This window comes from Vipera ursinii (assembly GCF_947247035.1).
Source record: "Vipera ursinii genome assembly, chromosome: 1".
NCBI lineage: Eukaryota > Metazoa > Chordata > Lepidosauria > Squamata > Viperidae > Vipera > Vipera ursinii.
Window position 1 is genome coordinate 121,375,830 of NC_139512.1, and position 16,301 is coordinate 121,392,130.

At 40.9% G+C, this 16,301-nt stretch overlaps 1 protein-coding gene across 1 annotated transcript in view; it reads right to left on the reverse strand.

The window, feature by feature from the left end:
• CTDSP1 (CTD small phosphatase 1) overlaps positions 1 to 16,301 on the reverse strand; it is a 28,503-nt gene that overhangs the window by 10,126 nt on the left and 2,076 nt on the right. Inside the window, exons 2-3 of the mRNA XM_083362111.1 lie at positions 2,733 to 2,881; positions 593 to 694 (exon numbers count right to left, since the gene is read on the reverse strand). Coding sequence (XP_083218237.1) covers positions 593 to 694; positions 2,733 to 2,881 — 251 coding nt within the window. The remainder of the gene's footprint in view (positions 1 to 592; positions 695 to 2,732; positions 2,882 to 16,301) is intronic.

Sequence of the window (16,301 nt, forward strand, 5' to 3'; positions counted from 1 at the left end):
CCCATCTCCCTGGTTTTGAAAAAGTTATGTTGGAAAGGCTTCCTGGGTTTCTGAAACAAGATCAGCTTTACACTTTGCTCTGCCAACAAATAAGTCATATATCTCCTTCCTTCATTCGCTTCAGTAGTTTGGAGGGACTAAGTTTGGGGAAGGCTGCTCTAATGCAGAAAGTTTAAAAAATATAGCTGTTAAAAATCTCACTTAATAGGACTGCCTGGAATGAAAATCAGCAAATAGCCTCACTACTCATCAAAAAAGGGAGAGGAAGAGGAAGAGGAAGAGGAAGAGGAAGAGGAAGAAGAAGAAGAAGAAGAAAAAGAAAAAGAAAAAGAAAAAGAAAAAGAAAAAGAAAAAGAAAAAGAAAAAGAAAAAGAAAAAGAAAAAGAAAAAAAGAAGAAGAAGAAGAAGAAGAAGAAGAAAAAGAAAAAGAAAAAGAAGAAGAAGAAGAAGAAGAAAAAGAAAAAGAAAAAGAAAAAGAAAAAGAAGAAGAAGAAGAAGAAGAAGAAGAAGAAGAAGAAGAAGAAGAAGAAGAAGAAGAAGAAGAAGAAGAAGAAGAAGAAGAAGAAGAAGAAGTAGTGGTGTAAGAACTCACCTTAAAAGAACTATGTACTAAGGTCTCATCCAAGTCAATCACCACACAGATTTTACTGGCATCTTGCAGTTTGATTTCTGGCAACAGGTATTTGACTGTGGTCTGTAGAGTGAGAAAGATAGAGAGATATATGCATTTGGATTAAAAGAGATATAGAAGCAAGGAATTTCAATCTCTAACACAGGGGTGTCAAACTGCCGGCCAGCGGGCTGGTTTCAACATACTGAAGCCGCGCCCACCCCAATGCCAGCAATGCAAAAAGAGTCACAATATGTCGTGACACATCATGTGATGTGGCAGGTTTGACACCCGTGCTCTAACAACTAGTGTAAGGGGCAATGGGAATTAACCTGTAAACAGCAAGAATGCACTAAAATCAGAGGTTCTTCTTCCTATGTTTTGTGAAGAGTGGATGCTGTCTCCTTTTTAGTTAGCTTCCCCATATTATCATCAAGGAATATTTGGCAGGTATCAAGATCTCTATCTCAGTCCTCTATAGAACAAGAATGAATGAATGAATGAATGAATGAATGATGAATGTCATCTGTCTGTGTCTGTCTGTCTGTCTGTCTGTCTATCTATCTATCTATCTATCTATCTATCTATCTCTCCATTCATTATAAACCTATTCCCTATTCCATGATTCCATATCTATACAATATGAAGATGAAGTAGGTGCAATGGGGTGCTTTATACTTGCAGGAGGAAGACCTTCTGAAGCCAAGTCTAAGCATTTATACGATTGGGCAATAGAGGGCGCAAATATATCGAGGCTCGGGTGATGTATTCTAAAAGTGATCAACTTGGGGTAGCAATTTAAAATTAGTTGACAGTTCAGCAGCTCTGAATAATTAAAGGCTCTCTGATCTCTCAAAATCAACTAGGATATTCATATATTAGCACACTTAGTCATTTTTTTAAAAATCTCTATCAGTTAGAGGGTGTGTTAATGTTCTGCCAGCCCAGTCCTCATGAGCAACAAGCTATAAATCTTGAGGGATGCCAGAAATATAGAAGGCTCTTAATAAGGCCCTAACCTTTTTTGTGAAATTAGTGGATGGATAGCTTAAGTGGCTAATGTTTGATTTTTGTATAGTCCAGTGCAAATACCAGTTGGGTACTTGTTCTATTACGGAGTGTTCTTTCAAATATAGATGAAACCCAATCTCTCACTAGATTGCCATCTTGCACTTTTGACCTCAGAGAAATGTTGGGCAAAAGAGCCATGACTCTTCCTGCCCATCCCCTCAAACTTGTCACCTGTCATTTATCTATTGGCAGTTAAGCAACGAGGGATCAGGTGTCAAGACCTGCAGCCAAATGCATTTTAAAGATCTCTTTCCAATCTCTGGGTTGCATGGCAGACATGCCATCTACCGGTATGTGGAATGTAACTAACTCTCCTTATCCAAGTACAAGAAAGCAATTGAAGCATTGCAGAGGATGACTAATGCATAGTGAATGAGCTACAATGGGCCTTCTAATTTCTTAAGCTGTTTTCTGGTTCTTGGGGCTTAATGTCACCTGACAACACCCATTAAAGTTTTTACACCTTCTCTAACCTAGAGCCTAGAGCAGGGTTCTTCAAACTTGGCCCTTTTATGACTTGTGGACTTCAACTCCCAGAATTCCTTAGCCAGGCACGCTGGCTGAGGAATTTTCCGAGTTGACGTCCACAAGTCATAAAAGGGCCATGTTTGAAGAACCCTGGCCTAGAGTTTTACTATTTTAAAGTTTACGGTGTTATCACTTGATCAAGGAACTCGGGAATTTTACCTGAAGCTAAACGTGGCCTGAGATTCTCAATGGGTAGAAATATCATGAACTGAAGTAAGGGAGTGGGCAACAGCCCTTTTCTTAAAACTAATGTAACTTTTCTCAGCATAGCATTTATTGGATGGTTTGGACTACAATACCCATCAGTCCCAATGATGCACAATCATTTCTTTTGCTTGCTGGGAGAAAGGTGTTTTAATTCCACATATCTGGAAAAATCATAGGTTGGGGTAGACTGTTCAAGAGTTCCTTTTAACAAATGGATTTGTTGTATTCAGAAGCATCAAAGAGACTGGTTACATCCTGTAAGGCAAGATCTTTGATGGCCAAAAAAACCAGGAAACAAAGACACAGTTAAATATACCTTGGTCACTGAACCGTTTTCTTCCACCAACAGCGGGGCATTGTTGTTGACAGGGATAGGCTCTGAGTTGTCATGGCAAAGGCAGCAAAAAAGGGATTGGAAGATGCTGCGATTCCTGGGTTTCTTGGAAGATGATTGGTTCTGAACACCTGCAGGATTGGGGGGTAGGTGGCCAGAAAAGACAAGTAAGTGGAAATGTCCTGTCAAAGATACTTTACTGTCTAAAACAAGAATAAGGAGCATCCCTCCCATTCCATGTGTACAAGTCAAGTGGACTGCAGGAAGAATTCTCCTTCAACCCAGGGATAGGAGAACATCTCTTCTTGCATCTGAAGACCATGGGCTGGCTCAGGAACACAAGGCTGTGTGATACACAGCTCTCAATCCCGACACTTTTCTACTGTCTTCCGGCATCTGTTCCATGAAGCACCTGTCTCATTCTACCTAACAGTAGGCTGGCCCTAAGGAGAGGTATTCTACTCAACCCCTGCCCAATATGAAAGCCTTACCCAAGCATCTATCTTCTTCCTGTTCAAGCTTTCTTGCTTTAAAGTGTCTTTGACCCACTACAAGACTGGAAAGTTCCATATCCAAATGTGAGATGCATCGTATTATTATCTTGTAAAATATCAACATCTACTTAGGCAGCTCTTATAATAGGGTTTACTTTATAAGTACGGTAGCTTTCCCTTCTCTTCACATACTCCTATTTTGAAGATATAATTTCACATTTGCCATAGAACCATATTGTGCATGAATGCCTATGGTCAAAGGGGGGAGGGAAATGTAATACTATATTTAAGTGAATACTGTAGACCAATAATTTTCTACCTAACATCCCACTAGGCTGGTTTTAGCATGGATGCATATTGATTCATACATTCATATTCTCAAGTTACTACTTTAACACTAGATATAACCTGCCAATGAAAAATATCGTCTTTCTGTGAGTGGGTGCATTTATCATTGCAAGGAAGAAAAGATAAAAAAATAAGCTTTAAGCAGGATATTTGGTTGGATTGATTTCTAAATAAACCAATAACTGCATGCAGCTCTGTAAGCAAAACAGGTTTGGTTCACTTGGGAAAGAGGTGGATCAAGGAGACATTAAACAAGAGTGATGGACAGCTTTTCTTAAGTCAGGCTTCCCACAAGCTGATACTTTCCAGATGGACTTCAACTATCCTCCAGCCAACACGGCTATCTGATCAGGGAACCTGGGGGTGGGGTGGTGGTTAAAAACTCATGCATCTGAACAGAACCAGCTTGTAGGAGATTGGTGGAAAAATCAAGCAGGTTGGATCCTTGATGGAGATATGGGGCTTTTCCCAAAAATGGAAATGTGCCAGACGAAGTGGATATGTGGGTACGAATAAACAGAGGGAAGGAAGAGGAAAGGAGAATGCAAGTAGTAGGCCTAAATATGGAAGGGAGAGAGATTAGCCAATATCTCTGAAGCGATATCTGAAGCGAGAGGAAGACCAGGTTGCAGGAACCCGATTTTAGCTGTGGAAAAGATTTTTCAATATTAAGATATTTTGATAATACTTCTGATCTTCTGACCATGATAACTGAATCCATACTTTGCAAGAAGGAAAAAAAATATCATCTCCTCTTCCTAAGTTCCATGCAAAAATGTACACCTGTTTTATAGAAATGGCAAATATATGTTCCCCCACCCCTTTCACATTTCCCTTAGTCACCACAAGGATGTCAATACTAGAAAAACCCCGGGGCAGTTTTAATTATGCATCAGCTCCCAAATTTTAAGTTAAGATTCACTTTCCCATCTCATATCTTTGCTGTTCTATCCCTGGCTCCTGCTCTCTAATGCAGCCCCAAATCATGAAACTGTCTTCACTCTGAGACGCCCTGGACCAGGGCTACGGGAGGTCAGAAGAACATACAGCAGAAAGCCCAGCTAGCAAGAAAGTAGCACTTTTACTCCCAGTAACCCTACTAACTTAGAGTCACAAGATCTATTTGGGGGTTTTAAGCTCACTTTGTTGCAAGTTTATCTAAGTCCAACAGACTTCTTTTGTCCTAACCGTACCCAGAGATAGAAGCTCTGTGGTAGAGGGGTGTTGCTTTTATGAGACCTCAAGTAGCACTTGCAAAAGAGCTCCACCATGTTTGTTTTTAAAATGAATGGACAAGGCTCAAACATAAGCAGAACTTAACATAAGCAAGAGAAGTCCCAGGACCACATGTTCTGAAGTCTCTCTCTCTCTCTCTCTCTCTCTCACACACACACACACATTTAATCTTATCTCAAAATGTCAGTGGTACAGCTGCCAAAAGCCAACGGTGCTGTATCCTGCCATTCTGAGGCTGGAACACACACGAAAGCTGTACCACTATTACCACTATTATCACTACCATGCTCTGCAAAAAAAAAAAAGGGAAATCCTTTTATGGGAGTGTTAGTCAATAATGCCCAGATGTGTACCGTGGCCATACCCACTTTGCATTATTGTCCTGTGACGTTTGGGCCTCCGGATGTGTGCTCCGAGGGCACTGCTCCACAACATGTCGAACTTCGGAGACAAAGACTTTCTGCATGCAACGCCATCATGTATTGATTATATAGTCTACCTCTGAATTTGTATGTAGACCAAATAGCTTCGTGTTGGCTCCTTGAGAATGTAATTGTGATGTGGTTTTTAACATTTTTGTCATATGCTAAATAAATAAATGGGCCTCTGAAACTGCTTAGTGCTGCTCACCCCTGTCTCATGGGGAAGAGGAAAGATCTTCTCTTCGTTCAGTATTCCTTTGCCTGTCTCACTTTGCAATCAGAAATGCCCTCTGCATGTGTGTCCTCTCTGAAGTTCAATGTGATCTTCCTAGGCAAGTGTGTCTAGGATTGCAGCCTTATTGTCTACCTGCCTGACATAGTCCAGCCTTTAAGCAGCCAAACCTAATGCCAAAGGGGATCATATAGAGAAAATGTTTAGGTCAAACCCACAGGTAGATTGTTTGGCAGTTAAGTTTAAAAAAAAGGGGGCCTTCTTAACAGTTGATCTATCAGTCATAATGTGTGGCAGGCAATTCTCAAACATGAAAATTTCATCTTAACAAGGAAAATAGCTTCTCCATGGATTTATCTACTATAGAAGAAGGCAGTTTGGTGTTCTCGAGAGGGCGTTGACTAACACTCCCATAAACCTTTGCTTCTAGCTGTGTATTATGAGCTTGATGGGAATTGTAGTCCACAAAATATGCCTAGCGCTTGACTTCCTTCTGTTTCAGGCACTGATACAAAGCCATCTTCTCACTTGATGCTAATGGGTTCAGTGCAAAATAAACATAAAAGTTGTACTTCATGTCTGCAGGTGTCTTTCGTTTTTGTTCATTCTCACAGGCAGACATAATAAGCATGGTGCCCTGACTGCAGTGGGTTCTTGCCTATCCTCTTGAAGAAGAACAGAAGCTATGTAACCCGAGTATGAATTTGAATATCCAACTATGATGAAAACAAAGAGTTATAAATTGCTGGATCAGATATTTTATTCAGACAGCTATGTGACAACCACAAGGAAATTGCTCAACATGAATGGTAGGAAACAAACAGCAAATACACAATATTGAGCTTCTGAGGGCAAAGTGTGGTGACCTCGGAAAGATGTTCCAAATATCTCCTTTTTTCTACCTTTCTGAGGGGGAGTTGAAACTAAAATAGGCGTACCACTCTTATTGGAGTATTTTGCTTTGGTATTTTTTATAGAAACAAATGATCTAATTTCTGTACTTTGCTGCTGAATTTCAGCAGTGTAACTGGAGAAGGGCATTGACATAGGTTGTAGGTTACCCACCCTGTTCTCTATTTTTTTTTTCTTGGAGGCAGGCAAAATGCTGATGAAAGTCAAGAGCCCCTTTAAAATCTAGGCATGAGTGGCTCCACATTGCACATGTGGATAAGGATAAGCTTTCTTTTCTTTTATTAACACTGATATACATACTTTAAGGGCTCACTGATATACATACACTACAGGCTCACATCAGCATGGGAGGAAACGCTGACACTTTTCAGCAATCCTGGCTGGAGGAGTCTCTGAGGGTCACATCCAAAGTAGCTTAAGTGAGCCTGGGACCACAAATTCCCCATCCATAATCTTGGACCATTACGGTAGAGCTGCTGTCACTATGAGCAGAGGAAATCTAAAGCAGATCCTAATGAGTCAGTAACTATGAAGGACAGATCTTAGTTGAAAACAGAACAAGGCCATTCTCAGACCACAAAAAGCTTTCAATTTCCAAGAGCCCTCAGTTTCAAGAACCATTTGCTTCCTCGCAGTGGCAACCCCCCCAATCACCCCAGAGACCTTCAGCAGACTGTTTTAGGAACACCCTACACTTTGACTGGCAGCTGCACGTCGTAAACATGCTCAAAGAGGAAAATATCCCTATTCAGCGCCACTCTTTCAGATTCAGTTCTCTACTGGAAATATTCTTGGGTTATTGTTTTTACTGACGAGGGTAACAAGAAGAAAATCACACACCTCATCAGGTAAAGACAAGAAAATTCAAGGTGGGTCAAACCAGCACTGCAAGTAAAGCAGACTCAATTCATCAGCCATTCAATCTTTTAAAAAAGAAACTTGAGATCTGGGGTGCTCAACATGAATACAAAACACAGAATTGCTGGGGCAAAGCACTGAATACTGAATAGATTACCAGAGTCAAAATACAAACTAAAACATTTGTCATTTGCCAAGAACCATCATGCTCAAAAGCCCTATTCCGGTTCCCAGCTTAAATGAGAAACAAAATCTCACTGTACACTAGTACAGGAGTCTCCAAACTTGGCCACTTTAAGACCTGTTGACTTCAACTCCCAGAATTCCTCAGCCACCTATGGAGGTTGAGGAATTCACCATTAAGACATTTTTTGTGAATGGTACACCATTCTAATCTCTTTAGATCCAGCCAAGGACATCCGAATGCTCATACTATCAGTTCTAAGTAGGTTCAGTGCAGATTCACTAACTGCACATTGTTGCACTAACATTACCTGGCTGGTTTGGACTTAGGAAATCAGAGGTAAATCTCAAAATCTCCAGCGTCACAGCCCATTCTGAGCACTCCCAAATCTCTGGGGTATTTTTTCCCTATCTGTGCCACTTAGTACAGGCATCTCCAAATTTGGCAACTTTAAGAGTTGTGGACATCAGCTCCCAGAATTACTCAACCAGGAGTTGGACAGGACCCTAAAAATAGCCATAGCAAATGTGGAAAAGGAATGCCCCAAAACAATTCAATACCAAATGTTAAGGTGTCCCCCAAATCCTGCCATTATTAAATAGAGATCAAAATTAAGAGAGTTCTTGCTGTCAATGAATGATATTGAACCCCTGATTTCGGAGGTTGCTACTAATCAAAGAAGACAGATTTTCATCCCTGCAAAGGGGAACACCATAAGGAGCTTGAAAAAAACATTCCAAGAATACAGTGATTTTTGCCAATGGCACTTAGTCATGGCTACATTTAGTAATCAGGCATCTTTACAAAAGGCCCAGCAAAGGAAACTTGTGCCATTCTGAGTTTTGCTCAGCAGAAAGCCTTGTAATTTCCCCTGCCTGCATAATTTCTATTCCAACTGTTGTATTAATATCAAGTGTCCTGCTGTATTTCAGCAGGTCACTGCAAAAAAGAGAGGAAAACAATATTAAAATAGTTTCCATCCCTTCCCTTCCCTTCCCTTCCCTTCCCTTCCCTTCCCTTCCCTTCCCTTCCCTACTCTTTCAAATTCTGTGTTGTGTCTGTACTGATTAAAATTTTAGGACAAGCTGTTCTGCTTTCATTGATCTGTTAGCAACAACTAGAGCTTTTCTGGGCAAAGAGTAAAGTACAGATGCTTTAAAACCACTAATAAATAAAATGGCTCGCTCATGCAGTTCTTCTTCAGTTTTACTCCAGATTTAACTGGGAAGGCTAAAGTCCAAACAAGCAGAGCCACGGACTCCACTGATTTCTCCTACATATGATGGCAGCGGCAAACGATGTCACTGTTATGAATATACAAATGAGAAAGCACTCATTGAGCACGGCATGCAAAGGGGATGGACGCAGAGATTGTGTTAGAGAACACAAGGCCTACATTCTAAACAGCAGGAGTGAGCTCAGAAAAAACAGCACCACAACTTCACATCTTTCTTGGCCATCTTTCTACCCATCAAGCCAATCAACCATAGTCTACCATCGCTGCACATCTTGAACTGCAAAAATGGTAGTGGTAGGGAGATAAATTTAATTTAATTTAATTTATTAATATTTCTATACCGCCCTTCTCCCGGAGGACTCAGGGCGGTGTACAGGGCAAGAATAAAACACAGAAATTTACAAAAACTAAAAGATGATTAAATACATGCCCGATTAAAATACAATTGATACATAGTAAAAACCCCAATACAAATGATAAAAAAACCCACCAATCCCCCCTCAGGCCAGGCCGGCTTGCTCGAACAAGTATGTTTTCAGATCGCGGCGAAAGGAGCGATCACTGGCAGGCCACTTTCCTGAAGCTAGCAAGAAGGCATTATAATAATCAAAAAAATCTCACTGCCCAAATTAGATTTATGGTCCAATTCAACCACTTATTTGTTACCTCTACTAGCCAACTAGCAAACCACAGGTGGGGCACTTCCCCCCCCCCGCACCTGTTAGTCAGTGGTCCCCACTCCTAAGCTTAGAAAACCCTTTTAATAAAACTGTTTGAGGTCTTTTTGAGACAAAGGCCACATTCAGACTTAACACTAAGCCATTATTTATCAGCACTGAACTAAGGGCCTTCCATGAATTTGTCTAATTAAGAACATTGCACAAGAAGTCTGATTAAGCATTCTTACATGTTTATTGCAATTATTAATAGAGTAAAAAGAGAAGTTTTGAAGTTAAGATTCCAGCTGTTTTCTTAACGCAGATGTCCAATCTGTGCCCCCTCCCTTTATTATAACCCCCAGAGACCTCCAGATGTTTTTACCCAATTGTAATTGTTAAGCGAAAATGATTAAGCATATAACTGGAATGCAATCATATCAACTACATTTAATTTGGATTATGTTTAACCGTAACAAAATTGAATCCAGATTCTCTTCTGGCCTTAGTCATGACTTTCTGGAGTTTAGTCTCTGGTACAGTGCTCCAAAAAGGCACCCAGTTATTTCTCAACAAACACAGCATACTCCCATCACAACAAATGACAGCCAATTTGAAGAGAAAACCCACTTGGTCCTTCTCCTGCTCCTATCACCAAGGAAAATTATGATTGGGCAGTTAGTGGCACTGATTGACAGTGCCTAGGTTCCTATTTTATACACAACTATAACAAGATTTAATTTTTTATTTATTTTTATTTTTTTATTTTAATTCCATTTATATCCCGCTCTTCTCCGAAGATTGGTTTTGGCTCGCCACAAATGTGTGCATGTAGGCATAGTGCTGAGTGAACCATGGTTTACATCATTGGGATGCTCTGGGTGAATAAGGCCACAGATTCATTTCACAAACCATGGTTAAATATACTGTTAGGATAATGTTTCAACCCAGTCAATGGATTAAAGTCACCCAATAAACTTTGGGACAGATTCTAACTCCATAGCCATCACGTTTCACTGGCATTAATCATGTTACTTTAAATAGTGCATTCTATTCCGATTGTTGTTTTCTGTAAGCTTTATAGCAGCCTTCCTAGGCAGGCTAGTATTCATTTACTCCCCGTATTCTATATGGGATGGAAACAAAGGGAATATATACTGGCTTCTTATATTTGTACTGGGCAGAGATTTAAATCTGAGATTCACGCTTTGGCTGCATCAGGCACTTTGCAGGTCTTCTGTATGGCTATTATCCCTACCTGCTTCGGCCCTCAAACAGAAGCTTTGAACAGATCCCTTGAGCTGCCGAGTGGCAGAAAGAGCTACAATAAGACTGACACAGGAGCTGTCCTTTTAATTTAATTTATTCGATATATGTGTCACCCGACTCCCTTTCTCCCAGGACTGCTGCTACAATGATTTTGCTCACATTTTTACTCTTTCTCTCACTGCATTTAGAAGATCGTTGAAGACAGTTTTATTTCACCAAGCCTTGAAGACTACTTAAGTGTTATTATTGGCATCTATCTTGGGGCTGGGAGCTGGGGGTGGATTTATTCTTATTGCTGTTCTTTTTAATATTTTTAATGTTTTGTTGTAATCTGCCAAGAGCTTTGGGATTAGGGGCCAGGTTGTAAAAAAAACCCAACAACCCTGTAAAACAAATAAATCAACAATAAATTAAAGGAGGAAAGAGAGAGAATACAGTGGCTAGAATGTCCAAGAAATCTTTCTTTAGCTATGAAGTCACTAAATGGATTCACGCCAGGGCAGGGTATGATGCTGTTTCCAGATGTTCTTGAACTGTAGCTCCCATTATCCCTTACTGCTAAGGATGTTAGGTAAGGCTTATGGGACTTGAAAGTCTTAGTTTCCCTCTATACCCCAAATACATGCAAGATATAATACTGGCCTACCTTATTAAGATAAGGACTACATTCTCATTTAACACACAGCCAGGGTTTATTTTTGCACACAGAATAAACCACAGTGGTCTGATTTGCATATAACACAGTGGATGAGTCTGCTCCAAACCTTAAGCCAGTGAGCCATGACTGAAGGACCCCACTCTGCAGACCAGCCTCACACCCTCTCAGAAGCCAGAGGTGGTCAGCGAGGGGTAGGGACAAATGTCCATGAAGGTTAAATGGACAAATTTAACCTTAGTGGAGCAATAAACTCTCATTCCCACGCAAAGCCTCCTCCCAAATCTACAAAAAATGGGCCAAGCATCCAATACAGATTTCAGTCCCAATATAATCGGTTGAACACTTTCGAACTGTTTTTCAAGGGGCTTTCATGCCTCCTATTGCACCATGCCATGCTGGCGCATTGGTTAAATTGCAGTGTGGCAGGCTAAGTCTGCCAACAGCCTGAAGTTCGATCCCGACCAACTCAAGGTTCACTCAGGCTTCCATCCTTCCAAGGTCAGTAAAATAAGGACTCAGATTGTTGGGGGCAACAGGCTGTGTCTGTAAACCGCCCAGAAAGTACTGCAAATCACTATGAAGCAGTATATAAGTCAAAGCGCTATTGCTATTGTTATTTCCACCACACTTTAACTGTGCCCCAAAGACTACTGAAAATTGCTGGAAAATGGTAATTTTGTCCTTGAGTTTTTTTGGTTATTTTTGGGGGGGGGGGGTTTGCGGTCTTGATGGGAGATGGGCACAAACTGTGTGCTGGGGATTCAGGCATACACAACAGCTGTGACTTCTGTAAGTCAAACCAAATTCAAATTACAACTGAACCAAGTCAGTCTAAGTCAAAAGCTCTGCATGTATGACTGAACTATGCTGCCCCTTAAACTCATTTACTGTTTATGAAGGGGCAGTTTGGGATTTCCTATGGAGATTTTAGAAGCCTGGGAGATTTGTCGCCTATTTCTTACAAAAGAGCACAAAGAAAACCAGTTTTTGTAATCAGCTTTTCTTTACGCCTCTGCTTGATGCAGAATTAAATGGTATAACTCTTAATTGCATCCTAATAGCACTGGCCTGCTACAAGTAGAGAGATCTCTTTTTCTTTTGAGCCTTCAATCATATTTTTAAGAGAAGCAACACATTTCTCTGCTGAATGTTAACATACAAAGAGGAAGAACTGTTTGCAGCATCCTGCCTTTATTCCAATTTATTAAAGTAATACAATTGTCAATTATCCTAGCATGGCGCATTCACCTGTACAAATGACTTTATTTGCACTGGCTAGTGTTGCTTCATTTGCATTTGTTATCCTTGCAATTTTCCTGAGAGGTAAACCATTATTATAATCATCCATATTGGAAATGGGTTGACTAGGAGGAGGGGGTTCAAGGAGGAAACGCTCCTGATGAAGTTAAGTCATTTGAATCAGAGGCTTCCTGATTCAGAGCTCAGTCTCAAGTTGAGCCTTTTACAGTACCGTATGCAATTGTACAAAACAGCAGGATAAAATATTTTTATTATAAATTAAAAGTGGTAATTATAAATTAAATTATAAATTTAGCGCAATCATTACAAATTATAGGTATTATAGAATCTTTGGGCCAGCCACTCTCCCTCTGCCCATCCCACCTTGCTGGGCTGTTATTGTGAGGAAAAAGAGAAGGAGAAGAAGGAGTATTATTTATGTGTGCTGCCTAGAGTTATTAATAAAAAATAACAATGGCATAAAAATAAACAAAAACAATTATATCTAAATTATAATTATAACATAAAACTTTGGGAGCTGGATAGATACTGGGAGAGGATGAAGAGCTATTACAAGTTCTACTAAGAGCTTAGAGGTTCTCTCCACAGTGAAATTCCAAGGGAATTGAATGTGTTCAACTCCTAGCAGGAATTATCACAACAGGCTGGAGAAGAGCGATTAAGCACCTTTCAAAATAGAGAAAGGGAGCTAGAAATTGGTTTCTTTTTACCCCGATATAGCTATCCTGTCAAAAGAGATGAAATAGGAAGTAAATGGGAGTTTTAAACATGAGCCTTTTCTCACTAAAATCCATAAAGTATTGTGAAGAATGAAATAAACCTTTTAGATTGGGCTTTGCACGCTTAGGACAATTTTCAGAGGGAACAATATTTAACCAGATGAACTTTCTATTCAACACCTACCTCCTCAAAGCAGCCTGGATACATTCCATTCACATGTCTCTTATTAAAAACAGGAACTGCAGGCCTATTTCAGGGAAGTATTAGAAGAGAAGAGGAATGGACTAAGGTGTTTGCTGCATTTTCCCATCTAGTGCCATCCAAGTGCGCCTGACGGACATACAGCAATAAACCATTATGCAATTCACTTGTTTCTGGCCTAGTGTGATCTGCAAACTCAGCCACAAAGGTTCAGCATTATGAAAAAAAACAAAACAACCCTGGCTAAAATGGTTTGACTTGATAATTGTAAGTCAAACAACCAAGCTCACTAAGGGGCCCAGTTAATATTATTACTGGTAATGGTGTTCAAGGCCCTACATGGCATGGGTCCGGAGTACCTCAGGGAGCACCTGCTGCCGGCATCAACTTCCCTCCGCCCTGTGCCCTCCCACAGAGAGGGCCTCCTCAGGGTGCCACCGGTCAGAGAATGTCGACTGGTGGCCCCCAGGGGGAGGTCCTTCTCTGTGGGTGCCCCGGAGCTATGGAATCGGCTGCCGGTTGAGCTCCGGATGGCGCCCAACCTCCGCTCCTTCCGTCGCGATCTGAAGACACTCTTATTTGAACAAGCCGGCCTGGCCTGATGGGGGATGGGTTGGGTTTTTATTGTCATTTTTAATATATGTATTTACTGTTTTTAGTCGGGCGTATGTTTAATTTTCTTTTAACTTTTGTATTTTTGTATTTTTTATATATTTGCCCTGTTCACCACCCTGAGTCCTTCGGGAGAAGGGCGGTATATAAATAAATAAATAATAATAATAATAATAATAATAATAATAATAATAATAATAATAATAATAATAATAATAATAATTATTATTATTATTATTATTATTATTATTATTATTATTATTTTATGTATGAATTCTGTCCCAGTACTCCAACATGGGAATCACCAGTCACTAAAAGTTGTCGATTCCTTTACCTAAGCCCCAAATCTCCATGACTAAGCAAGACAATTGTTAAGTCAGTTTTGCCTCACTTCTACAATCTTTCTGGTCAGAGCTGTTTTAAGTGGATCGCTGCAGTGAAGTCGGTAACCAGCTTGTTAAGTGAAACTGGCTTTCCCATTGACTTTGCTTGTCGGAAGGCTGCAAAAGGTGGACCGCGTGGCCCCGGGAGACACCGCAACCGTCCTAAATACATGCCAGTTGCCAAGCGTCTTACTTTTGATCCTGTGACCCTGGGGATGCCCCAATGGCTGCACGTTTAAGTCTGAAAATCGGTCACGATTCACATTTTTTCAGTGCCGTTGTGACTTTGAACGGTCGCTAAATGAATGGTTGTGGAGGCGAGGATTATCTGTAAACTGCCTGGAGTCACTTAGGTAAGATAGGTAGTGCACACAAACAAACCAACAAACCAATACATACATACATACATATTGGGCAATGGTTAAAACTTAACTTGAGAGGTTTCTGCATCCCTGCAGGTTATTTTCTGCCTGTACCTCTGCCTTTTCTAGCTTACTGTTTTATTTTTGGTCCAGGCCTCTTCCGTGGCATGGGATAAAGACCTTGGACAACCCCCCTCCACCACTTCTATGGTTCCAAAGATGAACACCTAGGACCTCAGGCAGGATGCCTGGGAGTCCAGTAACAACATTATAGACAATATTCCTTCTGCGATAGCTTCAGATTGAAGAGGGGCAAACTCTTCAATCACCCCAAATCATTACAAGGTCTTATTCTACGTGGAACTTCTTGAAGGCAGAGAGCCTGCTGGTCGTATTTGGCAACCCAGTAAGCCTCCAGGTGGGCTTGCTAACTTAGATGAATAACAAATGTCTACTTTCAGGTAGACTGGTGGGATTTCTTTAATTGATAAGAGTAGAATTGGTGCAAACCTCTCTGTTCACTGCTTACAATGGTTCTGATACTGTCTCCAAGACTCCAATCTTGAACTGCGGTTCTACCAAGCATTACATTACCATATTCCAGTGAATACGATTCTTCTTATGGCATACGTTAAGAAAACATCCCACCTTCTTCCGAGACCCCTGTGATCTCCCTAGCTCAGGGGTTTCCAGCCAGGGGTGGTCGCACCCCCTAGGGGTGCAAGATGATAATTCCAGAGGGTGCGAAAACTTGGGTGTTCAAAATTATAGTGTATATGCATAATTTGTTGCTGTTGTTTTGAACTTTTGTAAGGGGGTGCGAGAATATATCAGAAGCCTTTTTAGGGGTGCAGGGTATAGAAAAGGTTGGGAGCCACTGCTCTAGCTCAACCATGGCTTCCTCAGACTGGTTTCTGTGGTCAGAAGGAATTCCATTTTCCATTTTCCCCATCTTCCTTTCTGGTTCTGCAATTCCATCTTTATTGGCCTGACACATCCAGGCTTAAATGGTGGAAATCAGAGAGGGAAGAGTTGGAACAACTACCTTTCCTCAGATTGCTGCAAACGACCAGGGATGCCTCCGTTCACAAGTCCAATCTGCCCAGCAGTGAAGAACCAGCCTCCCTTTTTCCTCACTGTTAAAGCATCTGATGAGAAAGAGGCCTGAACTTCTTAAGGGAAGGCAGATTTCCTAACCTTGCTAACCAGCTCCTTCCTCAATGTTCACCAGGAAGTGGCAGAGAAAGTCTAGAAGTCACAGGTCGCACACACTCTCTCCCCACTCCCCTCTTCTTCTTGTTGTTGTTGTTAAGATTGCCATTGGTATCACTCTGTTCACGATTCAAAATGAGGACAAAAGCAATTGCACATTTCTCCCATAACATCAGAGTGGCTCCTTTGTAGGTGCTACAAATGGGCCATTTGGAAGGAAAAAAAATGGGTGGGAGACAATATGTCAAAAGATTGAGAAAATGCAGCTCTTCCTACCAGTCAGGGAGACTCTGGA